Source organism: Homarus americanus, unplaced genomic scaffold (genome assembly GCF_018991925.1).
Source record: "Homarus americanus isolate GMGI-L3 unplaced genomic scaffold, GMGI_Hamer_2.0 scaffold40856, whole genome shotgun sequence".
NCBI lineage: Eukaryota > Metazoa > Arthropoda > Malacostraca > Decapoda > Nephropidae > Homarus > Homarus americanus.
This window is the reverse complement of record NW_024734615.1, coordinates 4,431,615-4,459,143: the sequence shown is the minus strand read 5'-3', so window position 1 is coordinate 4,459,143 and position 27,529 is coordinate 4,431,615. Positions and strand designations below refer to the sequence as shown.

At 37.9% G+C, this 27,529-nt stretch overlaps 1 protein-coding gene across 1 annotated transcript; it reads left to right on the top strand.

Annotated features, from left to right (window-relative positions):
* The first annotated feature begins 3,645 nt into the window (after nt 1–3,645).
* LOC121870327 (tetratricopeptide repeat protein 39C-like) lies at nt 3,646–26,606 on the top strand. Its single transcript, XM_042372109.1, has 7 exons — nt 3,646–3,713; nt 7,371–7,539; nt 7,908–8,106; nt 11,066–11,184; nt 14,354–14,468; nt 17,872–18,077; nt 22,047–26,606. Exons 1-7 carry the CDS (start codon nt 3,646–3,648, stop codon nt 22,158–22,160), a joined length of 990 nt encoding a protein of 329 aa, XP_042228043.1. The 3' UTR covers nt 22,161–26,606.
* The last annotated feature ends 923 nt before the right edge of the window (nt 26,607–27,529 follow it).

Here is a 27,529-nt window from a genome sequence, read left to right as displayed (position 1 = left end):
TTTTCCAAATCCTGTTCTGTAAGTTCCTCTCCATATCCATCAATCAGCTCTTCCATGTCTTCAGCAGCCATGTCCACAAACCCTTACCACCGAACTGACGTGCAACACTCATAATGTCATTCACATCCTTTACTATGGATGGAAACCCTGAAAGTTATTAACACACTCAGGCCATAAGTTGTGCCAACAAGCATTCACTGTCTCTGGTTTAAGTTCACTGAATGATTCACTGATGTTGGTAATGCAGTCTGCAATGTTGTACTCCTTCCAACACTTGGTACCATCAAGGTCAGGTCATTACGGATGCACCAGAAGAGCGACGTGTATAATACGCCTTGAAGGTGCTGGATAAGAGCAGTGGTGTTAGGGAGGATAGGAACACCACCTCTATACTTGGATGGCTAAATTGCAAACTTTCTGGGTGGCCTGGTGTATTATCTGTCATCAATAACACCTAAATTACATCTTGAAGCAAGGATTTTTCCACTTCCAGGATGAGGCATTTATGGAACCAGTCCGGAATGCTTGCACAGTTAACCATTCCTTTTGTTTCACTGCCAAACGCTTGCAAAGGTTCTTGTTTTTATCCTTTAAAGCCCTAGGGTTTGCTGAGCGGTAAAGCAAGCCAGGCTTGATCATGTGGCCAGCTGCATTGCCACAGAAGGTGGCGTCAATCTGTCCTTGGCTGCCTTAAACCCTGAGGCACACCTCTCCTGCTTGTATATGTAGGTTCTACCAGGCATTTTCTTACAATATAAACCAGATTCATCAGCATTAAACTCTTGCTCTGGTCTTTAGCCTTTCCCTTTCGTCTATTATGTTCTTCAGCTTGGCGAATGCACCTGCAGCTGTGTGGTCAGCTGATGCTGCCTCCCCAGTCAGCTTAACATAATGGAGCAAGAATCTTTTCTTAAAATCAAACCAACCTTTACTGGCACTAAAGTTGGTTTGGTCACCCACTAGCCCCTTCACCACCTGTTGACTTCATAAAAATGAGCATAAAGACTTTTAGCCTTTTCACGAATACATTGGCCGTCGATCGGAACATTTTTCGGTGCTGGTCCTCAATCCAAATGTTCAGTGCTCTCAGTTTTGCAATGTTCTTGTCTCGAACAACCTAAGCCACTTTAGCACTTGCAGGAGCACTCGCTTGAACAGAATCAATGCATTGCTTTTTCATTCTTTCTAATGTACTGCACTTGGATTCGTTCACACCAAACAACCGCCAACCGCGGCAGCACTCGCCCCTTTTAATTTGTCTAATAATAAATTTTTGCCAGTGTCATCACTGACTTTGCCTTTTCTGTTTCATTCCACTGGCACTAGGCAGTCTTTTCAGGATCATTTTTAAAGAAACATGAAGGAGAGTACAGTCAGTTCTGCTACAACGCGATAGTTGTGTTCTTGTAAAACCTCGCGTTGTGAAATTCAAGAATAGAAATAACGGCTTATGGAGAAAGTAGAAATTCGAGAATAGAAATAACGGCTTATGGAGAAAATAGGGTTAGGAGCAGATTACTCGAAATCGAAAAATTTAGTAGTTAGCCTAACACAAAGGATAGCACAGTCTAAATAAATTTTACATTCATATCTAATAATGAAATACAGTGAACCCTCACTTTCGCAATCAATTGAACCCACGGCGCCAGCATAAAGTGAACAACATAACATATGGGATTAATTGAAATAGAGACCGGGCCGACCCCAAACTCCACTTTTTCCGACACAATCGTACGTTGCTTTAGTAAAAATAATATCTTAACTTTATGATGGTATTGACACACATAATATAGAAGGGAACAATCAATAAGAGAATAATATACTGTAGGTTAGGTTAGAAAACAAGTTAGGCTTAACACTTACGTTTAGTAGAAGAGATGGGTCGGCGTGACGTGGAACGGAGAGGCTGGTTCCGAGGCAGAGGGCAAGGCCCCTGGGTGAGTCTCACACAATATCCACACTTAGTAGTGCCTCCCCTGACAAATCCTCAAAGTCATCATCACTGGTCTCTGTCACTATCACTGGCTTGGGCTGGCTAAAGTGGGTTGCGGCGGTTAACTCAGTTATGCTTTGCTGACGGCTGGTGTTTATGTTGTCGCGTGTGGATACACCTTTGATGGGCCCATAGTCTGCAACTGCTGGGTAGTGAAGATTTCGCATCAAGCTATCGGCCAGGTCATTGAAAGGAGGAGCTGACTTTCAATACACTCGATGGCATCCCTTACATTACTATGATACCCTATGCTCTTCTGGGATGACGCACCACCTGCCTCTTTCACTGACGCCATCATCATCTAGCATCTTGTCGGTAGTCACATCAGGATCCCTTTATCACTTCCAGGATGTCGTCGTTGGTGGTCTCGGAGAAGCCTGCAGCTGTAACACTGGCAAGAGCTTCTCTGGCAAGGTCCACTGCTACTGCAACAGTCTGAACCTCACCAGTCACAGATTTACTCTGCCTCCCACCTGGAATACCTTTGCATCCACATGTTCCATGCATGACGAACAGTTGCTGTAGGCAGCTGATCCATGCCTCCACCAAGAAGTCCACAGCTTGACGTTGAATGTTCTCCAAAATTGTTTCACAGTACTTCTTGCTCTGCCAACTGTTGTTCGTCAGTCTTCGCTCTTCCATCGGTGTCACCAGGTTATGCAACTCTTCCTTGGTGTTGGTGTAGTCGCTCAGGAGCTTAAATTTCCTTGGCAGAGAATGCAGCTTACATTACAGATCAATTCTGGTCCATGGGCTGTATTATAGACGTAGTGTTGGGAGGAAGGAAGACCACTTTACGCTTGGGGTGACGATCTAACAGTAAGGGCTAGTGTCCTGGTGCTTTGTCAAGCAGCAACAAAATCTTGAATGAAACATTGTGTTGCTCACAGAATTCTTAACGTCAGGAACGAAACAGACATCAAACCAGGAGGGACAGAGAGAACATCCACGCCTTAATGCATGGGTCAGCCAGTGGACATTTAGCTTTGGTCATGTCCATGTTCTTTGAAGGCAGCTTAAGTGCTGTGTGGATCAATCGATAACTTGAGCTTACAGGCACCGGAGGCATTGGTAGTAAACAGAAACAGAACGGTGATGCGCTTCCTTTCTTCTGCAAATCCTCCGCCCTGACACTTGCTGGCATTCTTCACAAGAAGGTCTGGAAGGTAGCTTTTCCAAAAAGTTCAGATTTGTCCATGTTCAACACCTGGTCGTCGGTGCATGGTCCTTCCTCCATAATCTCACATAAAAAACGGAGGAAATTCCCTAGCCGCAACACGTCAGCACTAGTTTTCACCACCAATGTTAATATATTGGTGATCTGTTCCTCTTCTTAAACCTCTGCAACCACCCAGAGAAGCATTAAAGGGTTTTGGGCTCTGCACTCCCATCTTACGTGACACTGCAGCATACAGTTCACGCGCGCATTCTTAACTGAGCTCGTGTCCACCGCCATGTGTCTGGTCATGCCTGACGAACCAAGTAGCTCACAAGCAATTTTTCCGCCTTTTGAGAAGCACCTGGTTGTGGCAGTACTTGATCATAGAAGCACCTGTAGAGTTTGAAGGCATCCTTCTTAATTGTCCTGATATAGTTGATTCGTTAACACCATGCTGGCGCCATGAGATCAACCTGTCTTGTTCCTTCCAAGTATGATCTTTGTACTTAATTCTCAGCTTAAGGAATGTCAGATCCTCTTTGGCTTAGGCGCTGGGTCCAGGTAAGTAAGGTTTGTTTGTGGTGGTGGTAACCGTGGAAGCCACTTATGGAACAATGGATACCCATATACAATTTTATAGTCGGGAGGGGTGTAATTGACGCGGGTAGGTCAAGGGGGCTTGAACGCCTCTGCCAAGGGGCACGCCACTAGTACATTAAACCAATCACAGCTAGCGGGAGGGAGGTAAGGATGCTTTGGCCCAACCACAGTCCGATACGCCATATGACTTCACCGATAACGCAACAAAGACATAATTTCGCGCAACCTACTTCGCACTGCCTACCCAACATGGCGGGAGAGATGGCGGAGTTTGATTCAAAATGGCGCGCGCGAGAGGACCGCTTTCAGGGTAAAAGGGCAAGTACACAATCGTTGCAAAGTGAGCATTCGTGTTCGAAGGGGACCACAGAACGTGGAAACGCATAAAGAAATCATGTGAAAGCGAGGGTTTACTGTAAATAAATGTAACACTTTACCTTGAAAAATATGAATATAACTTGATGGGGAGAAGGGTGATTTTGAGGTTGAGGACAGCAGACAGGAGTTGAGAGTTGTCATCGTCATCATCAGGTGCAGTTTTTGTTGCTTGGTTGGGACGAAAAATGTCTAATTCCAGAAGTGGATGGCTGTGGTTCACTTCACAAACAAACACATGAATCAATTGAACACGTGATGTCGAACATGAACTGTAAACACTGCATAACCCCCGCTGCGACAGTACACTTAAACGTCCGAGTGGAATTCGTGTTACAGCCACGTGTTCGCGTTTTACAAATGTCGTTCTTCTATTCATCAATCGTGTTATAGCCAATTCACTTTGATAAAACACGCGCTATAGCAGAAATGACCGTATGACACGGGATGCTAGGTCACGGGTACTGGGTGAGGGCAACAGAGCGGGATGAGACGCCGCGGTGTGGGATGACTCGTTGTGCTGAGGAGAAGGCTTGCATGCTAGTCACCCGAGCCACCAGCTGATTACCGTGAATCGTTGAAATCGTGAATCATAAACCCGCCGAATTGGAAGCGGTTTATTGTATTCTATTATTTTTAATTATTGTGTTAGAGTATTCATTCGTTTTCTGGTCAATTTTTGTGCTTTGCCTTAGCTGCCACATAAAATAATCTATAATTACTGTGTAAACAAATATTTTCTAAATGTACATAAAGTATTAACCCTTAGGCCCCGAGTGACATTCCAGAACGTCTTACCAGGCGCCCGGTGACGTTCCGAACACGCGCCTATTCCAGCCACTGTTTAATGCCCAGCGTGGGTTATCAGGTTCCAGTGTGACTATTTGCCTCACCCACATCAGCCAAAGGAAGCTCCTGAACATAATTACCTATTTTGTTTGTTTCATTTTCATTGCTTGTCTGTTTTATCATGTTGTATAAAAAGTAATATTGATAAAAGTTGTGTAGTTGCATTGTAGTGTAGTATTACTGTAAAACAATGCTATGATTGTTATAAATGCTTTTATTTGTGGAATTATTTTATGCATTACTTGCTGTACCAGATACAAAGACAGCCAGGCAGACTGGCAACCCACTGGGATTGTTAAAAGCACTTTTTATGAAAAATTATGCAAATAAAATGCTCTAAATGAATTATTTATAGCAATAAATATTAAGATTAGTAAATACATACATTATTGGCCACTTCGACACAAAGCAAGCTAAAATAGCCGATAAGTGCAGAGGGACCAACGTCAGCTGTCAAACCAACACTGTCTCCTTATCTCTGCCCCTCCTTCCTCTGCATGGCCAGAGAAGTTTCTTGAGGGTCAATATATAGTTTTTCTTACTTTATTTTTATTGTTTTATCATTTAAAAGTTAAAATTATTTTTGAAAAATTTGATTTTTTCGATTTAACCCCCGGTGGAGGGGGTATTGCCACCAGCACCATAACCCGCTTAAGGGTTAATAAAGTAAATAATACAGTACTGTATATAATAACACTGTGAGGTGAGGTGACACTGCAAGGTGAGGTGATGTGACAAGGCACTTACACAACAAACACATTAACAGTACAGAACTACTAAACCATTGTCTTGTAACATTTTAATTTCTATTTTTTTTTTTTTATCATTTGATACATGATGGCTTAATTCTACTTTTGCACTTTGACAACTGATCAGTGAATAAACCAGGGCATATGAAGATGCATTATACACTACAATATTATTTATAAAGTTCTGATAAATATGCTATAATATTATTTACAAAGTGCTCAGTACTGATCCTGTGGTAAGCACCAACCTTCATGATCAGTGACAACAACAGTGCTTGAGAAATGGTTATTGTTTGTGACATTATTACGTAGAGCGAGTCACGGGACTGATCAGCTGTTACTGCTCTGTAAACATGACTGAGAATATACTACAGCACAAGAGCTCACCTGGGGTTGAGTGTGGGATATTTTTGGGAAGTTAATTATTTTTATATTTTTATAAACCCAGCACCAAATGAACCTAAATAATATGGGAATTGTGGTGAATTGTATACAAGGGAGCGAGGGCTGCCGAGTGGGGTGATGGGTTGTCCTCTCCTCCCTCCGCCACTTTCTCCTGGTTACACAACAAACGTAGTTTTGAACAGTTCAGTATCTTAATATGATTCATATTCTATTCCTATATAATTCACTCATCTTAATCAGTAAGCCCTTCTCCAACGTGAATTTACTTATATACCGCACAAAATAAAAATAATGCTAACAATGAAAAATTGAAATTTACGCACTGTACTTCATTAACACAGTGCGGCTCCTCTCACATCTCCCGAACTGTCTCCCTCAGCCTCAGTCTCTTGTAAGCTGTAGTCGAGAAGAGCTGTGCTGTCCATGTTGATATACATTTTGCTCTTTTTACTGTTTCGGGAAAAATCAATAAGCAATATGGCTCCTAATTATCATTATCTCCAAGTGATGGTGGAGTAAAGAGAAACTGTAAAGTGATGACATTAGTAGAGAAAATTAAATTTTTGACAAGTTACAAAGTACTGTACAGCAGCTGCAGCCTCATTTGTTGTTAACTTGTAATGAAACTATAAAAGTTGTATAAAATCATTACGATACTCTGATGTGCTTAGATATAAAGAAATATAATATAAAACAAGAATAATGAAGAGCATGGTGTGTATGTGTGAGACGTTGGCATTTGTGGAGGCAGTATAGCCAAGGCCTGGCTAATAACTACATGTTACTTGTAATGAAATCATAAAAGCTGTGAAAGTCATTACAATACTATACTACAATGTGGCTTAGAAATAAACAAAATATAATATAAAACTATAAAATATGAAAAATGAAGTATCGGTGGGTATATGTGGTAAGTGAATGTGTTGAGGCACTGGGTACAGTGTAGGAAGTTTTGTTGAGCACACACTGCATAGCGAGACTACATCAGGTACATTTGATAATGCAGTAGCTAGACAGCAGATGATATGGTTAGAAATATTGTGTTTTAGCAGTGGTATGGTGATTGAACTTCCACTCAAGACATTGGAATGTCACTTCATATTAAATCAAATTTGGATTATTTCTATAGAAAACTTGTGTGAACAAATTTGTTCTTATTCAAGCGAACACTTTGCTATTGTGTGTAATAACCGTCTTAAAAACTGTTTTTCAAGTGATATTAATGGTCACTACTCAACAGGTTGACCTTACTCTGGTATCACACCATCGTCCGCCCGTTCTTTGCTCTAGATGGTAGCAAGGTGCGGGCAGGGGTTGAGGCAGCTCATCTCCTTTTGCAAGAGGCCCAGCAGAATTATGCACAGTCTGCCCTATTTCTCTTCTTTCGGGGTAGAGTTCACCGACTTCAGGTAAATCCCTTAGACCTTAATTTATATAAGATGACAGTGAACACAACATTCATTGGTATTGAGTGTCTTCCAATATTTAGGTGAGATAGTGTACATTATGTGAAAGCTCCCCCAAACATTTAGATTATTGACTGTGTCCTCAAATTGAAGTAGTTTCTGAAGAATTCAACGTAAATTTGTGTTTCGCGAATTATTGTGACCCCACTATACTGTATATGTTTCTAATATATTTAGAAATATTGTACTGTACTGTATAATGCTGTGGTGAATAGAGGTACAGTACTACCTGGTAGAGTAACTGATGGTGTAAATCCAGCTGTAATTCTATATTTAATGAAGAGAGCTAATGTGATGATATATTTTCTCAGGGTGACATTGGTGGAGCCCTGATGTCATACCGTGGTGCTCTGCAGGTTTCACCCCAGAGGGAACTGCAGCTGCTGGCTCTGCATGAGGTTGCATGGTGCCACCTGCTGCAGCTGAACTGGAGTCATGCCCAAGGTGCCTTTGCTAACCTCAAAAAGGAGTCCAGGTGGTCCAAGAGCTTCTATGCCTATTTATCTGCTGGTAGGTTGATGAAGTAGATGTGGAGACCGAGGCTCATGACTAATGTATGCAGTCAGTGCTCTGCCTTGTGGAGATAGGCATTCTGTAGATTGTAGTTGCCTGGTTTCCAAAAATCATCAAACACTATTTTGATGTATGCTTCTTTGATCTTCTCAAAACATTCCTTAGTTATAGATATTTTACAGTGGCTGTTTCTCATCCATCGTCGGGGCCGGAAAGTCGGTTTTTGCTGGATCCCATCCCATCTGGGGGAGAAGGGAAATGAGCGTGCTGATGCTGTGGCAAAAGCAGCTGCTTCTCACCCTTTGGCACATCATTCCTGCCTCTGATATGAAGCCAGTAATGAGAGCTGCCATCTGCTCGAGTTGGCAACATAGGTGGGATGCTGTTGGAGCAAACAAGCTCTGCGAAATCCATCCTGCATTGGGTGCTTGGGGATGTCAGGGACTGTCGCACCACCTGGAGACTGCTTTGGCCCACCTCCATATTGGGCACACATAGCTGACTCATGGTTTTTTAATTGAGAGGGCACTCTCTCTTCATTGTGACAACTGCCTGGTCCCATTGACTGTTTGACATCTCCTGGTGGAGTGTCCCAGTTTCAGAGATCTTCGTGGTAAGCACCTCTTCCAATGCTGGGTGGGAGATCGGTTTTACCGTCTCTCTTTGGTGCTTGGGGGGGTAGTGTGGAAGAGGACATCCTCTCCTTCGTGGAAGAAGCCGTCCTACACAAGCTTTGAGTTTTATCTATTAATGTTTACTTTATTTTATTACGAAAGTTCTGTGTTATTTGTGACTTTTTTACCTTGTATTATTTGATTTTAGTATTTTAAGCCCTTATTTTAATTCGGTGACATGACCAAAGCTGTTGCAGTGCCAGGGATGTAATTACCACAATCAATCAATCAAATCCCCACTTGTAGACACAAGGGTCCACACACGTGCAGCTGTCACATACAATGCTGTAAGCTATGGGTGTAAGTACAGTACATATACCAATCGAGAGAATTGAAAATAGGAAACCCCTTGTCTCAAATTCGCACATTTGGCACTTATGCCCCTGCTTTAGGCGACACCTCATATGATGCACTCCTGAAAGCCCTTACTTTAACCAGATGTATGTTAACCAAACATTAAGTTTTCATAGAAACCCATGTTATTGAGGTATGTCCCAGAGCACCCCCGTCCCCCCTCAGTCTTTTTTTTTTATTCCCAGAATTGCCTCTAATAAGCACTTACTCCTGCAATTGTGGGAAATGGCCATAAAACACAAATGATGAAACAAGAGCACATGAGCTTAAAACATAGTAAGGTACTTTTATATAAATCTGGTCAGTTTGTATATACTCCATCTTCTCTATAATGGAATTTGTACATACAAAGTCTTTGTGGTACTCACTGAAGTTTCAGACTTAGCATCTTCCTTAATTTTGGTGGCATTGTCACATATTGTCTGGACGGTTCTCTCACTAAGGCCAACCGCTTGACCCGTATCAGCTATGGTTCTCTCTCATTATGGCTTATTATGTGTAATTTAACACCAATAGTGATGGTCTTTTGCTGCTGCTTGGGTTGGGTGACACCTTTGGATGTAGATGGATGTTTGTAAGTCATAATACGGGCTGAAAGTTACACACAATTCAAAACACCACAAGAACAATCACGAGAAAAATTATCACTCACTCCGACCATGGTTACTGGATGCTACAGTACGGCGTGTGTACATCTCGCTTCACGCCACAAATTTTGTTCCTCGATGGCAATGCTTGCTTAACTAAGCTGCCAGCCTGCATTGACTTTTTTGGTGGGTATATATTAAAAAATGGTACAAATGTTAACACCAGCATTATTTCAAAATTAAATTTGCATAATTCAAGAGGCAGCTGTATATTTAAGATTTTTAATGAAATGTATTGGTGCGTGCAGGGGGTCCCTGACTTACAAACGCCCGCCAATACGAACAAGGTTAAACTTTAAATTTACAGTATTTTATTAACCTGATGACTTAATTTTTACTTTCATTTACTTTTTTTTTTTTTTTTCCTCTCAGGATTAGCCCACTCTGGCACATGTCACTGACCCACATCGGGGCCTGAGGGTCGAAAATGTAATAATAATAATAATAATTAGTTCATAGTAAATATAATTTATAATAAAAAATTAAATAATAATAGCAACACTGATAATAATAATGATAGTAAAGAACCATAAAGAAATACAAAAATGAAAAAAAAAATTAATAGTGAGAAATGATATACTGTATGTATGTTGTGTTGTCAAAGTAAGAGAAACAATTGAGACCCTGCAATTGTGTGTAAATGAGGCAGAAAGTCAGATCAGCAACCTGGGACTAGGTCACAATTTTTGTGATGCCATATGGCAGTAGGGTCTACCATTAGACAACACATTATGCTTCCAATATCTTCCCAGGTGGTAGTACCTCCCTGTTTGGTAGCTGCCTACTACCTGTACTACTGCATTTAGTCATTCTATTTCTTCTTTTCTTTTAATTAAGTGATTTTAGATATACAGTATATAAGGACTTAGGCTATGATATAGCGGGATTTTAAACATTGTTCTGTAAGTTCTCAGGAACAGAACACTTTCGTAACCCGGGGACCCCTATACCCTATGTAAGCTCGGTGTGGCTGTACACTACATGTTGCCAGTATGCAGTGTTAAGACTTTTTATTTAAGTGGCTTTAATGTTTGGTGGGTTTGTATTGAAAGTATAGTAATTTATGAAAAGTAATAATAATTTTTTAATAAAATATGCATGGAGGAACTATTAATGTGTGTAACTTTTAAAATTCTGGTGTGACTGTAGCAGAGGGATTAGGCAAAGTGTTATTTTTTCTATAATACTTCAGCATGTACAGTACTGTATATGCAAAATGATGACTAACAAGGTAATAGTTAGTAAGGTATATCTGTATAACAGTAGATTTACTTTCCTCAGTGTGTTTAGGGGCATCTGGCAGACTAGAAGATTGTGCAAAAGGGATGAATGAAGTCCCGACTCTCGTCCGCCGATCCAGTCATGCTCTGGAGGCATTCTTGATGCGACGAGCACTCAGGGTAAGGATAAAATTGAGGAAAGATTACTCAGATCTATTAGAACCCAGAATAGGAGGGTGAAATATTAAGAAGTTTTAGGTGTTAGCTGTAACTTTACATTGTTTGAATGATGTAGTATATAATGTAGTATATAATGTATTAGTAAGTTGAACTCATGGAACATAATACTGTAAGATTAAACTAAAGTATTTATATATGACACTTCTGTTGTTATGTACAGTAGTTTATATAAAAGTGAATCTATAGCTTATTGATTGAACACTTGTTTTGCAAGGAAAGGTTCTTAGATTTGATTCCCTTTCCAACACACAAACATGCACTCGCCGTTCAACAATCAAGCTCTGATATTTCTATTTCTCAATGAGGATTGGGAAATGATGTCATTCTTTTGTTTAATAAACTCATGAAACAATTTAACCAATCAAGTTTTACATTATTTAATATAATAGGTTACATCATTATTAGATAATCATGACATAGTAGAAATTGTTTTGTTGGCTGAGAGTTCACAATATCAGAATCCTCCAAGCTGTATTGTCCCTCAGAATGGTACTTAGTATACGAAGCATGAATATGGGGGATAATATGGCCTTATCATAGGGTCTACTACATGTAACCTTGGCTTGATCCCTATCATGGATGACATGATGACATATGAGTAATATAAAAGTATCTGAGCTAGAAGTAGGTCACAACACCTTTGATTAGGGTTGGAGAGAAAAATATGGTAAAAGCAGCATGACCATATTTTATTATTAGTTATACCTGTACTCATATAAATAATCATAAATGTTGCCAAGCTAATGTTATATAAACTCAATATCTTTATAAATATTTACAGTAAAAAAAAAATCAAACACTTTTATTCTTTAGATTACAGAAATTATACATAGCACGTTATTGTCACCCAAATTATTCGGTCAGTAGCCAGTCCATCTCCTTGCTTTTCAGAGTAGCCTGTTTGGCTTGGATTCCACAAGGTCTCACACCAGCTCCGGTCTACCCCTGTAGTATTCTCACTCTGTTAATTAACTTATTAACAAACCAATGACATACTTCCCAATCCTTATTGAGAAATGGAAGTATCAGAGCTCGATTGTTGAACTGCTTGGGAGCTTGTTGTGTGTGTGTTGGGGACAGTGACCTGACAGCGACCAGTGGGGCCACTGCTTGAAATTTTTTGCTCTATCTTGAAAATTTTACTCAAACCTTGAAAGCTTGAACAAAATTTTTGAAAACCTTCCATGCTTTGAAAAATTTATATAAAATGTTTTTTAATTAATTTTCTGTTTTTATATTTATGAATAACAGTTAACTTAGATATGACAATGTTCTTTTGGTACTTAGTTTGTTAAGTAATTTGACACCCCTGGACCCATGATTTGCCAATTTTGCACCTTAAAGATATGTGAATTTTCCTTCTTATATTTTGAAAGAAATGTTAAATATATTACTATAGTTACTGCAGTGTAGAAGCAACAACTAAAATTAATTACTAAGTAGCCTACACTAAACTATTACTACAGTACAACAGGTCTACTTGTTTAGATATTAAGTAAAGTCTCTGCTTTGATATATTCTGGTAGAACTTTAGTTTAGTCTCATCTCAAACTGCCCAGTGAATAGATTTTTTGTTTTGTTTTGTAATGCAGAACACCAATTGTCTCTTTTAATTAGAATCAATTATTTTTATTTTTTTTATAATTGTAATTGAATATAATTTTGTCATACCTCATTTTTTTATTTTTTAGCAATATGGAAAGATTCAGACACGAATCTGGTAAGATTTTCTTTCTTTTTTTCACGAGTGGCATAACTGGCAGCGACCCGCCCTCCATTAAGGGTGGGGTGAAGTGGACTTGCACCCTCCACCTTGACTCTATCAAGAACTTTCGTCTGGGACTGTTCATTAGACTTTCATGCTTAACACCAAATATGTACAGTACTGTACATTGTTGGGTGTACTGTACTGCACTACAGTACAGTAGGCTCTCACCAATAACGTTTAATAGGTGCCTGAAAAACACCATTATTAGCGAAAACGTTATTTGTGTGACATTAAAATACATGTAAATAGGGTTTATTGGTGCTGCTGCCACAAGAATTTCACCCATTTTTTCCCCTTGAAGTCCTCCTAACACTTTTTGTTAGCTGAAATAAAAAGAATTGCTATTCAATCATCAAAATAAAGAGTGAGTAATATAACACTTAGCTTGGGGGAGTTTTTGAGGTGCTTGGTGTGATGTTTGTTCCGTATCTGAGGGCCGCTAACACTTGCACTGTCTTTCATTCTATAAGCTAACCATTTCACAAGAATTTGCTCTGTTATCACTAACAACCTGTTTCTATTGCCTTTATCATTCATAGCTCGCCTCGCATTTCCATCACTACCGAAATATTTTTAGCCTGCGCAATACTCTTCTTGGTCTCCGCTAAGTTCCTCTTAATATTTCGCACTGTAGACTCAGGACAGTTCAATTTCCTCACTTTAAAAGTTCCCAGTCATTCAGGTGGCAAATCACTCCCTCCACCACCTCCCCTAGCCCCCACAGGCAAAAATGCGGAAGCCATTATTGATCACCGACCCTAACAACCACTGGTTATAGAGGCTAAAATCTCACACGTGGGCGCAGCGTTGTATTCCACTGAGCGTGTGTGAGAGTGAGGCGGAGCGGACAACTACGTCATCAACATGGCGGCAAACAAGCGCTCTCATTGATGCGCTCGGACGCTTCCCGCGAAATTTCCGTTATTCAAGAGAATCCAGATGTTATTATCGAAAATGGGTATCTATTGTAACTTACCGTTATTGTCGAAAACGTTATTGTGGAAGTCGTTATTGGTGAGAGCCTACTGTATTTGGTAATGATGGAAAAATCCTTTGGAGGTCAAATATCTTGCCGATACACTAGCTGCTGAATGAGAATTGTTATGGGGTCAGCACATGTTTAAGTCTCTTGGCATCATGACAGTAAAAGGCTTGTGTATGAATAGCAAAAAAAATAAGGAAGAATAATTGGTACTACTACAGGTATAAGTATTCTTGTCTGTATTGCCTTCAAAATTACAATGAACTTTGGGTTTTGGTTGCCAGAGTTTCTTATTGTGATAAGTGTACCTGTACTACCGGGGTTTATAAAAGTAATTATTTAATTATTATGAATTTCAGTCCAAGGGTGATACTTTAACCAAGAACTATTGTCTCCTACGTGCCTATGAGCTCCTCTACATGTGGAACGCTCTCTCATCGTGTTCTTTACAACATCGACTGCAAATGGTTGAAGGTAAATGCAGTGTGTGGGATTGGAAATGTGAAATCTAGTTTAAGATGAATGTTCCTTCAATTGACCCCATCTCATAATATATTTATTATATTGTACCTAGAACTACATAAAGCTAATTTTATTGGTACTGTTTATTTAACTTTCCACAGATATTTTCTCAAGAACAGTAATCATATTAAGAACTAGGTGATTAAGATCAAGGTACAGGCATCTGGGTGGCCATATCATGTACTGTGCAGTACTTGGGTCTGTACAGGGTATATATATATATACGGTATTTGTGCCTGAGAGCTTTACAACTATAATGAGGTTTTATTTGTATTTTAGAATTACAGTAAGTAGTTAATACAAACAATTCTCTTACGTATATCATATTTTGAATTAAATACTGTACAGGCAGACCTCGATTTGCTCGGGTTTGATTGATGAAAATTCCCAGTCTCCCCCTCCCTGCCACAAAAAAGGCCCCATACTTTGATTTATGCATAAAAAACCCAAAATATTGATTAAAAATCATTACTCGAGTACATTAATAAAAAGAAATATGTTCAACGTATGCTTTTTTTGTACCAGTGTTCTTACTTATTTCACTATTTCATAATTTTCAAATACCATAATGTTATTAAGTCTACAAAGAAGCTTTCAATTTGTCATTATTTTCCTAAACTCACATGAAAACAAGTGACACGGGGTGGTAGATTTGTGAAATGGTTGGCGAGCCCAAGCTGTGAAATTAAGAAGAGTACTGGGCTTCAAAGTATGTATCCCTTGACAAAATTATCAAGAATAATGGAGGAATTGTACACAGGCCACTGGCCTCCTTCCCTTAGAATGGTTACCTCCAGTAGGGTGACCATTAGGTAAATAAGACTGGTTACTCACACAGCCAGTTGTCTGGTTGTCCAGTTTCTCTTCATTTACTCTTTATGTAATATACAAGTGGTTCCTCTGTTAACGAACACAATTCGTTCCATGGAGTCGTTCATTAACCGAATCCATTATTTCAATGGGATATTGGGTAATAGGTTCCAGCTCACAGAAAAGTACATACAAAGTAAAGCCAAAAAATTCATAAAGTCAGAAACACTCCTAACATTCCCCTAAATCGCCCTTAAATCACTATATATATATATACGTACATATACACTAGAACTCTTAAATCACTACTGTAATATGATACAGGTGAATAATTTTTATCTCGTGCAGAATATATGACGTTTACATTTAAATTATTTGCTGTCTTGCAAGGATTCCAGCAATGCAAATTATATTCTCCTAACTTTAGTCTGTGATATTATATAAGATAAAAACTGTAAGCCTAAAACCCTGGCTGGGCAGATGGGGGGAGAGGGAGGGAGAGAGCGGGAGGTAAGGTGAGGTGATATGTTTGACAGTTGGTGCCGAAGGTCTAATGTGTGTTTATTTATCAGTCCTTAAGAGTGACTAAGCTTTTCTCTTATAAAATGCAAATGAAATGACCTGGGAGAATATACTTTACATTGCTGGGATTCTTGTAAGATAGTGATTAATTTGAATATAAACAAGCTATAATTTACACTAGACATAAAAATTTTAGTACCGTAATCATTTAGTACATGTACAGTACAGGTTTGCACTTAGGTCATTAATTTTTTTTACGTTTATTTTCGTATGGTGTGTGCATGTAAATGAATAAAAATAAATGAAGAAATTTATGTAAATCTACCCAAAAATACAGTTGAAAAACTTTACATTATTAAAATGTACAATACTCCACTAAAGTACTAAAAATTTTATCTCTTGTGCAAAATATATGACATTTATATTCAAATTATTCGCTGTCTTGCAAGGGTTCTAGCAATGAAAATTACATTCTCCTAACTTTAGTCTGTGATATTATATAAGATAAAAACTTAAAGCCTCCTGTATAACCACCAAACCCTGGCTGGGAGGAGGAGGAGGGAGGGAGGAAGGGGAGGTGACAGTGACATGTTTGACAGTTGGCACCAAAAGTCTAGTGAAGTATTTATTTGTTTATTTATGTTCTTTAGATTGAGTTTTTGTTTTTTGCTTATAAAATGTCATAGAAGTGACCGGGGAGAATATAATTTACATTGCTGGAATTCTTATAAGATAGTGATTAATTTGAATGTAAACATGCGATAGTATCATTTTACAGCTCTGCCCTTAGGACAGTGTGTGCATGTAAATGAGTTTCAATAAATGAATAAAGTTACATATATCAAGCCAAAAATATTAGTTGAAAAACTTTATGTAGACAGAGCTTGGATGGCTAAATTTTAGAATGACCAATACTGTAATTTTAATATAAAAATGCAAAAATATTAAAAAACACGATCAGCTGATGCTCACAACAAAACGTGTTTGTCGTAAGGATTTCGTTAATCGAAGTTTTGTTCGTTAACCAAATTGAAGATCCTTATGGGAGCTAATTCGTTAACCGAAATTTAGTTAATCGAACCGTTCGTTAACCGAGGGACCACTGTATGCTGTATTTGGAAAATTAGATACAAGAAATTATTTTGTATTTTTAAATTTCAAATGCTAATTACTGCATGTCCAGTACAGTAAAGGCAGGGTGTTGAAAGAAAAAATTAGAATTTAAAAGTGAAGGGTGGGAGCAGCCTGGCAGGAGTGCTCACTGTCACCTCTGCTGACATTTCATTGTTTGAACCATTTTTATACACTTTTTTCACTTCTTTTCATTCTGTTTTATCAATGTTAAACTCAGCTCTATCACTTGTGTTTCATTGAAGACATTGTGAAAGCAAAATAAAATAAATAGTAACCAAAGAATACAGCAGGTACCAAGATTCCTTGAAGTATTGATCATAGCTCACTCATCTGTGACAGCAGTGCTTTGCCTGTCATGTCAATAAAGGATGATGCAGTAGCTCATTAGGGGTCAAGCATGGGATTTTTTATGTAGATCATGTAGAGCACATATCTCCATTTATATAATGTGAATTAATGGGCAAATAAGCATAAATTTACAAAAAAAATCAATTTGGGGGAGGTTTTTCAGGAATGTAACCCTCTCACAAATTAGGGTGCCTGTACTTAATGCATTTCACCTTCAACCTAACGTCTGGTCACTTGAGGTAAACTTTTCTGTAAAGTATATTGTATTGTAATAAAAAAAATTTTTATTTTATTAATATTTCAAAGGGGACCATGTCATTACTCTTTGTTGATGTTTTCTTCAGCATGTTTTGCCACTTTGTATTGTGTGCAGTAGTGGGCAGCTGAAATTTTTTTTTTTTTTTTTTTTTTAATCACATTTTCAGGTTTGTACTTAAGTCTTAAGTATCTTTTCCTTCCTTTCTTAAAACATTTACAATTCTACACATTTTATTTTTATGACATTGCAACAGTATTTCACCTATGTCATTCTTTCACTTAGAGTGCCAAGTGATGGGACAATGTGGTGACCAAGAGGGCCTCCGGCACCTGATCATGGCAGCCATTCTTGACACTCTGGGCTCTGCAGATGATGCTGTGGAACACTTTCGCCTTAGTGTACAGCACGGTCTCTTGAACTCCGAGGAACATTGTGTTCCAGCCTTTGCATTGTATGAATTAGGCCTCCTCCTTGGTGCTAATGATGAGGTAACTATTGAAGGAGGACCACTTATTTTGTAGTTTTGTTTTTGGAAGTCGATGAGACAAAACTCCAATTGGGTACATGCTTGTTAGGATATGAAACGGCAAGCTTTTTTGGGATGTAAATGTGGTAACAAGGGAAGAATGTGCCTTACAGCACAGATTGCTTATGTGTAATATGTTGCTAAAATGGAGAAAGGAAAGGAAGAAGGCGTATGTTCTGAGAAGGAGAGAGTAGAAATTAAAGGGATAGAATGTAAAGGAAGCTTTTTATGATGCTCAGTTGAGTAGAGTGGAAATAGCCAGCAACAGTGTTAGTGTAGTTGCCACATTAAGCATGGACTTTTAAATGTGGCTGGAAGAAGCACCCAGCCAGGCATGTAGTAATATGTTGGTGGAATGATGAAGTGGACTGAGTATCAAGTAGAAAATAAGATTATATACAGCCTGGAAGATGGGTGATGATGACAAAGAGTATTTGGAGGCCTGCTCAGGTTTACAAGGCTTAAGAAAAGTGAACATGATATATTTGTGGATAAGCTGACAAAAGTAAATGCTAGGGGTGAGACATGCAAAAGAACAAGGCAAATAATAGGTAGAAACAGGTTATGGTTGGTGTGCAGTGCATGAGAAATGACAATGGAAATATGATTGTTCATAAAGAAGGAGTTAAAAAATCATGGAGAAAATACTTCAGTAGTCAGCTGAATGAGACAGGGAGAACCAAGAAGCATGTCCAAGGATAGAATGGTACTGGTAGAAGAGTGATTGACAAAATATAAGATGGAAAGGCTCTGGAATAGTTCCAGAAATGTTGAAAATTTCAAAAGGTGACCAAATTAGACTAATGCAAATGTGATAGAATATATTGCTTCAGCTGAATTAGCTAAAAAGTGTGATTGTAAATAAATTAATTACAATGGATAAGATAATGCACTTGAATGTGGAGACTACTGCCTGGGCCCTAAAGATGTTGTATCAGGTTATGCAATTTGTGGAAACATTGTTTAAGAAATTCATTAGGGACATTTATGTACTGCAGTTGGGTTCATGCCAGGTAGGGGGACAACAGATGCAATATTTATGGCCAGGCAACTACATGAAATGTCAAAATTCTAGGGAATGAGTAAGCTAGAGGTTGAGGTGTATCTTATTTGAGTGGTTTGAGAACACATGCTAATGTGAATGGCAAGGAAAGTGAGAAATTTTAGGTGAAAATAGGGTTTTTTGAGTCCCTTCTGTATACTTTATCATGGCGTTAAGAAGTATTATCATAAGATGTAAGACTGGTCTGCTCTGGGAGTTTTTGTATGCACAATGACTTTGTGTTGATAATAGATGGTATTGAAAAGGTAGAATGGAAGAAAATGAAAGGAGGGAATAGACTCAAAAGGGTATGAAAATGAATGTGGTGAAAACAAAAACAACAATTCATGACTTGGGTGAAGGACTTGTGGTGCAAAGCAGATAATGGCCATTTTCTGTCTGTTAAAAAGTGTGTTGTCAGTGAATCATTAATGCACAGTGAGTATGGAAGGTGGACACAAAAGAGGTGCAGTAGTGTAAATGGAAGACTGTAGGATGTTCCTGACTTTCAGTGTGCTGTATGGTCAGGTAATCATGTGTCCAGAGCTAGGCTGAAAAAATTTGACATTGGAGATATATCCCTAGATTGTGTCAAGGAGTTCTGCTACTTGGGTAACATGATCAGTGTTAGGGGTGATGCTGAATAGCTCAGTTGCTAGAGTTAGAAGTAATTGGAAGGAGTTTAGGGAGCTTTTGATTTTACTGAGAGTGAGGGGATCTTCTCACATGAAAGGAAAGTTGTATGCAACTGACAAGAGAAGTGTGATGTTCTATGGCAGTGGAACATGGTCAGGTACAGAGGATGACATATTTATTCTTGAATGAGTTGGTATGACTGGCGAGATGGTTATGTATCATGATGTTAAGAGATAGGAAACCCTGTTCAGAGCTAAGAGGGTGGCTAGGTAGTGAGAGCTTATACCAGGTTTCGTGCAGAGTTAGGCTGAAATGGTTTGGGTGTGTGGAGAGTACGTAGGAGACCGATTGGGTCAAGAGTTGTATGCATATGAATGTGGAGGGGAGGGGAGCTAGGGGTAAGCCAAGAATGACATGGGGAGAGGTTGTGAGGAATGTTCAAAGAAATAAAAACCTGGCAAAAGAAGCTAAAAGACTTAATAAGAAAGTTCTTGGTGGTTTCTTTGGAGTTTAGATATTTCAAAATTTCACATTATCGTACTAGCAGTTGCGATCACCAACAATGTTGGACTATTGCTTTGAATATTCAAAGGTAATACTTCTTGAAATGCAGGTTAAGGATCTGGGTTAAAAATATTCAGATTTGAGTAATTAATGTTGATTAACCCGTAGGCTTTGTGTCACGTCTTATGATGTGTCTGTAGAGCTTCGGGTCATGTCACATGATGTTTTGATCTTTCACTGGCCTATTTGAGTAAAAAGGGCGGGCCTGGCTAGAATATGTTGCCAAGTATGTATTTATCTTTTGCTCACTCACACATGAGAGCCTCCCAGTCTCTTCTCAGCTTTTGTGATGTAAGCATCTCGCCCTTGGACTTGAGTCGCTTCACCATGTATTTCTACTCCGTCTCAACCTGCCCTCAACCCCCAAGCACAAGTCTAGTATTGTGATCAATTACTAGATTAGTAATAAAGATTAATAATACTGTAGTGTAAATAGTCATAAAATAGTGTCCTGTACCTCATACTGCATACAAATTAGTGTTACCTGTTACTACTGTGTCACACACATGCCACTTCACAAACATTCTCGACTCTTCCTAGCCCCAGTGTTGCCAACCTGTGGTAAGGAAATTTATTTATTTCCTGTTTATATCATGCATTGCCTTTTATATGTTTTTAAATGTTCTCAAATATACCTGCATATGGGGGGGGGGTGCCGACCAAAGCCCAGGGATTAATGACTTCTCGAGATAATTAAATTCATTTGGCTATTAAAACACCAATTACCGGTATGCCATGTCTGTAAGTTATAAATCATGTTTTTACATGGTTTAACATGAATGTAGACTGACTTGCCATTTAAGGATGTTACATTTTACTTCCAGAGAAAAAGTCTTATAGGCTGTGAAAGTTCTAGGCTAGTGTAATCATAACTAATACAAGTACAGTACAGTACAAAATTTAATTACATTATTAGAAGAGTTAGCTTTCCTTATTTAGAAATATGGTTTTATTATGTGTGCATGGATTTCTAGTTTGATTGAGAGTTTTAAACTTGACCAGCATACTCTAGACTCAAATCTCCCAGACAACTATCATGAAATTCATGGGTGGTTCAGTGGTACAGTATATGCATCTCATTAGGGATTTTCTTAGGTAGTAGGTGAAGCAGTGGCATTTTCAATACAGTACGTATACTTATAAAATTTTCCTACAACCTCTCCCCCCAAAAATTGTTGGCATTATGCTTCATGTCATGCAAGGTTAAATTGGTGTGTTCAATTTCTATAAAAATCATCTTTTGGAAACACCACATTAATCTCTTACAGTTTCTAGTCTCTGTCATGTGTAGCCACTGCCCACCTTGGTATTACCAGTGTTCAAGATAGTGAGAAGTAAATACAATACAACACTGTGTTCCAACAGAGCATAAAACAAGACAAGGCTGAACTGAACGATATAATATTATTACAGACCAGCCAACAATCCTTCTGAAATACAAAGGTGAACTCGGCTACTTGGAAGAACTCCAATTAACTTTAGTGCTGTTTTTGTATATTGAGAATGTATTGTTTATTTTCATGAACAACTGGAAGTTATATAAAAAATATTCACTTTCCATAGTGAAAATAATCAGAAAAAAAGTGCCGTAAAATCAAGTTGCTGTACAGTACTTGAGTCTGGTAATGTGAAATCTTTCTGTCCAGAAAATATATATTTTTTTTTCCACTAATAATTTTGCTGTTTCAGACATTAGACGAAGGCAAAAAGTGCTTGGAGGATGTTCGAGACAACTATCACGGGTATGACTTTGAAAACCGCCTTAATGTAAGAATTCATGCTGCTCTGAAAAATCTGTCATAGAGTTGTACCTTAATGCATCAGTGAACTTGGGATTGTGATTCCCCAGCTCTATTCAAGCAAGTTTTGTGGTCATATTTTGTCACTGATTTATACTTGAGGTTAAATTAGTTTTGAAAATTATTTGTTTAGTTGTGTGGAAGTGATAGTAGATTTAGAAAATTTATATTGACTTGTAAGTCCAGTAATAAATAAGTTGTTTGGACCACTTCATAGTTTATGTTGTGATGCTTCTTGTTTGATCTCAGAGACTTTGATGTGTTGGGGTAATGATGGCAGTGAGTGTACATGTAGGAGAATAGAACAATGTGTGAAGGAAAATTAAGTGTAAGCCATATTGGCAAAGTAGGTAGATGGACAGTACGAGTTATGAATTGAATGTTCTAGAAAGAATACAGTAAGCCCTCGAAAGTCCGGACCCTATAAGTTCAGATTACAGATAATCCGAACCTTTTCCAGGCAAGAAACATTTGTCCAACACATTTAATATTTGTTGTATGAAATTCCTGCTGTGTGCGGTCATTTGAAATATCTGCCAGCCAGCAATGCTTTGGCCTCTTTCCTCCTCTCAAACCATGAGTGAGTAGTTTATTTCCCCTTTCTTAGAATGGACTCCCCCATAATGCTGCACTGTGACTGTTTAGCTATAAGTTCAACACACATTCAGCCACAGAAAAATGGTAAGATGTTAGGTAAAATAATTCAAACAATGGTGATGGTAATCCTCCCGGGAAGAAGCAGAAGAAAAGCGCTTTTTGCATCATCCATGTCACACACACCAGGTGCATTTCATGTCTCCATTATTTTGAAGTCAAACTACAATTTTATATTGTTTGCCAGTTTGTTTTTATATATTCATTGTTATATTCTCATATGATCAACCTCTTATGGTGTATGTTTCATCATAAATAATATAATATACAGTATTAAATAATAGAACAAAATATGATATATAATTTGTAATTTGACTTAAATGAAGTAAAATTGTGAAAGGAAACACACATGACATTTATTGCATATTAAAATACAAATTTAAAGATCTTGGGGGACTAATGAGTGGCTGCTTGGTGGACAGTGGCCCCTAGAACCCCCCCAAAAAAAACTTGGTAAAAGTCCAGACAGTCAGCAAGTTTGGACCCGTCTTTCCCCCTAAGTTGTCTGGGTTTACGAGGGTTTACTGTATATAAGTGTGTATTTGTTGAGAGTATTTTACAGTGACTTGGAGCAGCTAAATCTCGGTTATGTTTAGGTTTGTCATTCATGCTGCGGCAATAATGGTTTGTTGTTAAGTATGCTGATTTTTTTTTCATAGTTGCATTTATTTTAGACATCTCTTCCTTACAAGGAGTGGGGCCCCTGGTAGGCTAGTAGCCGGTCAGTTTGATGTAAGGTTACATAAGGTCAAGGGTTTCTACCCCTATTGTTTGACCAGAACTGTTTTGGTAACCTGATTGGTTTACCCTGAGGTTGAACATGGACCAGTAGATTAAAACATTAGTCAGTGTAATCACTATTCCACCCAAGCAGTTGTATTCATTTGATATTACAAAAAAATAAATAAAAAATGTGAGCATTGAGATTACACATGTGTTGACAGAAAGTGATATTGAAAAAAATAACAGAAGTTGATTACTTGGAAGAACAGGCAGCCTTCACATTTTCAAGCTACTGGTGGCTAAATTGCCATCTACATTATTAGGTGAGCTGTCTATTTCCCAGTTAATTAACAATTATTTCAATGTTTACAGTGGTTGTTGGTTATTGAATAGGTCATCCACTTGATTTCTATAAAATAAATTGCTTTTTCCTAGTTTTATAATAATTAAATGGGTCATGTCAAGGTTTTAAAGTGTATGTGATACTCTTTTTGGATTGTGTTGGTATTTGAGTAAAGAAGACATTTTTATTGTGACTATGGCCCCCCCAAAAATCAACTTAAGATCTGAACTTAAACATATACTCTACTGTACTAAAATTTATGTTTATTTAAGTTGTTTCAAAGTTGTCAAAACACTTATTTTAAGGCCCATAGATACAATAAATATTTTCTTTTCCTATAAATACATACACGTTTGAAAACTGGTAATTTACCAACTTTGAGTCCCTGTGTGTCTCTCTGATCATTATATTTGTCCCCTGCAGAGAATGAACACCCAGACTCCCTCTCTTTAAGTCTCTTACTTATAAATTAAATAAGAAGGCTGTAGGTTGTATCTACAGTGTTTGGCACTACGTAGTTCTCAGATATATGATTGTTCTAAATATAGAATATATAGAGAAATACAGGTAAATAGAGGCTCAGAACAAAGATATTTTTCATACCAAAAAGAATTTATATTTTATGATTTCTAGTAAGAAATATATTATTTAGATAGATTTACAGTTACATAACTTTGAGTGTAAGTATTGACACTGATTTTTTATTAATTTTTTAATATGAATGATTTTATGACTTTCTGGGGGAGTACTGAGGAGTATGTTGTACATGCACTGTTTGCTTTGATTGAAATTTACAGGCTGGGGCATTTTTTCTTAAAGTTAATTGCTGAAGTGAATTTAGGCATTAGATATTTATGACTTTAAAACTATATGTAGTTTTGTACAATAATATGTTTAAAAATTTAGATATGTACTGTATATGCACTTAAGTTGTCAAAATACAGTACAGTGATATCTCCGTTAGCCGGAACAATTGGTACAGAGCTCTTCTGGGATGAGAGATTTCCAGGTAATGTGACGACTTTCTCAAACACAGAAAAATCCCATATTCCCAGAATTTTTCTGGGTGTTGGGAAAAGTTTCCAAGTCTAAGCTAAGCATTGTGCACAGGCAGGCACTAGCCCACTTCCCCAGAATGTTTCTGGGTACTGAGGAAAGTTTTCCAAGAGTCTAAAGTACTCATCTCATCTCGACTCTAAACTATGCATCTCATCTTGCTCAGACAAACACACTCCCATATTAATGGCTAGCAAAAAACTGCATAAACTTTTATTCACAGCATTTGTTGTAATTGAGTTAGATGAATTTGATACCATAATGATCTTAAATAAATTCTCTACAAGACATTTCCAGTAAGAGATTCTTAAACAAAATATTTTCATGAGATATAATTATGGGGACTCCATTCCTTTATGAAAAAAGAAAAAAGAAATGTTGATACCCGAGTCTGGAAAAGCAGTTGTAATTAAGTTAGAAACACCTTTTATTTCCTAGAATAATCCTGAATAGGTTATCTAAAAATGTTGGTTTAATAAATATACAGTATTTAAAAAATAAAACTATATATTATACAGGCGTGCGAGCCGCCTCGTGAATGAAGTACAGTAATGTGTTACAGCGAAGACTGGTATTTTCCACTTGCATGGAATTGTCAGGTCACCCATTGTCGGAGTGGGGGATTAGTGGGTCTCATGACCTAAAGATGTCTTGATTAAACATAAAGCTAAGGTGTTTCTGTGTTTCCCGCTTATTGAATGTACAGTGTAGTACAGTATACATTGGTGTAATAGTTTTTTACATTCTTAAAACTGCTTTAACACTGTGTTCTTGGCTTATTTTATTCTGGTACAGCAATGTGGAGCACTACACAACATAAATAGTATGCAAAAACAGTAGCTAGCGAGGGAACTACCTTGAACAATAGCAATAGAGAATGGACCAAGTGATCCAAGCAGTAAGGCCACCCACGTGCCTGGCATATGGGGATGCGTTGGAGCATGATGCAATCTCTCAGAACTCCCAGAAAATTTATTCCCAAGCTTAGAATGGAGAGATTTTCTTGGAACCTTCTTGGACTTCTCTCAGAAAATGCACCTGATTTTCAATCTCGGAAACTCGTTCACCGATTCAAAATTTAGAAAATTTTTCCGGAAAAATTCCAATCCAATTTCAATTCTGGGTATTGGAGGTGTTCCAGCTAATGGGGGATTCCGGCTAACGGAGATAATGCTATGTGGTTTCGCAAAGTATTGAATTTATATTTCAAATGTTATTGAAAAATTAAAACAAATTTAATTTAATCTGATTGTAATCGAAATACAGTTTAAGTTAATGTGACTTGCACAGGCTGTGAGGATAAAATTCATTGTTGTGCTGCTGCTGGAAATTTGACAGCCCCATGAAAATAAGTACTGTACTGAATGTTGAATCAAGGGCTTCAACTGCATGTTACTTGTCATAATAAGTTTTCCTTCATGCTGTAGAATGAAGCTTTCAGGCCAGGTCCATTTTTTTGTGATACTGTATAGTATTTTAAGTGCAGTACTGTATACATGCCAATGATATATTTGAAGAATTTTGCTTACTTAAGAGTCAGAATTTTGTGCTTCATGTTCAATCTTGGTAAAAGTTCAATGAAACCACAATTCAACTTCAGTATTATAAGTCCATATTCATTCATTTATATACATTCCAACAACAGTTAAAGTGGAAATAAACTTGAAGTAATGATCTTGTAAATAATAACCAGATTTGCCTAACAGCTGCTGGGTGTATATAGCCTTTATGAAAGATATTAATGCAAAAGGGAATACCATAGACAAATATTTCAAGTAAAGCAGACTGAGTGCAAATGCTAGTGAATGAAGGGATGGTCTTAGTTACCCTTGATTCCAGCCACCTTACACTATAGTGAGAAAAGTATGTAACAAAGGGAAAAAAGTTAACTCAAAATAATGATACTGTCCATCCCAGATTAATTTTGCCAGGTTTAGCTTAGGCACAACATAACATAGCTTGATGGTTAGTTAAATATAGTTTTTTTTTTCATGTGACATCAACAAGTAGGTTAACACTTCATTTTATAAAGTAAACTAAGTGGTGTTAAGAGTTACTGGGCATGTGAAATACTCAAACTTAAGTATAATTCGCCATGAATTCTGTTCAAAGTTCTCGTCTGCTGCCCAGTTTTACTTGAGACTTGTTTGGTGTCATGTAAAGCATGTAATAATTCCCCAAAAGAAAAGAAATTTCAGCCTCGTACCTTATAAGTATTCTGACCAAAAATGTAGATACTGTAGCTTGATTATGCTGGTTAATGGAGGACTTATGAGGAGAGTAACTTGTTTTTATCTGTTTTAAGTTTTCATCAAGTTTCAGCTTCATTTGCCTTGAAAGTGATGATCAGATTGTACTGATTTGCTTATCGCATACTTTTTCTCTCTCTTATTGGAACCGAGACTGAAAAGCCAAACATTGCTTAAATTTGGTTAACCTTTAAACTGCGTCTCATATGAGTCCTCTTACACAACTCTTATATCCCTCATATGAGAACAGCCAGTAATTGCATGCCACATCGTGTGTCCCTGTAGACCTCATGTTACCTGCTGTTAGTGGCAGTTCGAGGTAGTCTGCCCCTTGCCACCTTTTAGTTC

Bases quoted from the DNA above. Each gene is read 5' to 3' on its own strand.
- LOC121870327 (XM_042372109.1), top strand. From the start codon at position 3,646: ATGATCTTTGTACTTAATTCTCAGCTTAAGGAATGTCAGATCCTCTTT. The intron at 7,540-7,907 runs GTAAATCCCTTA...ATATTTTCTCAG, and splicing joins GTAGAGTTCACCGACTTCAG to GGTGACATTGGTGGAGCCCT. The intron at 8,107-11,065 runs GTAGGTTGATGA...TACTTTCCTCAG, and splicing joins CTATGCCTATTTATCTGCTG to TGTGTTTAGGGGCATCTGGC.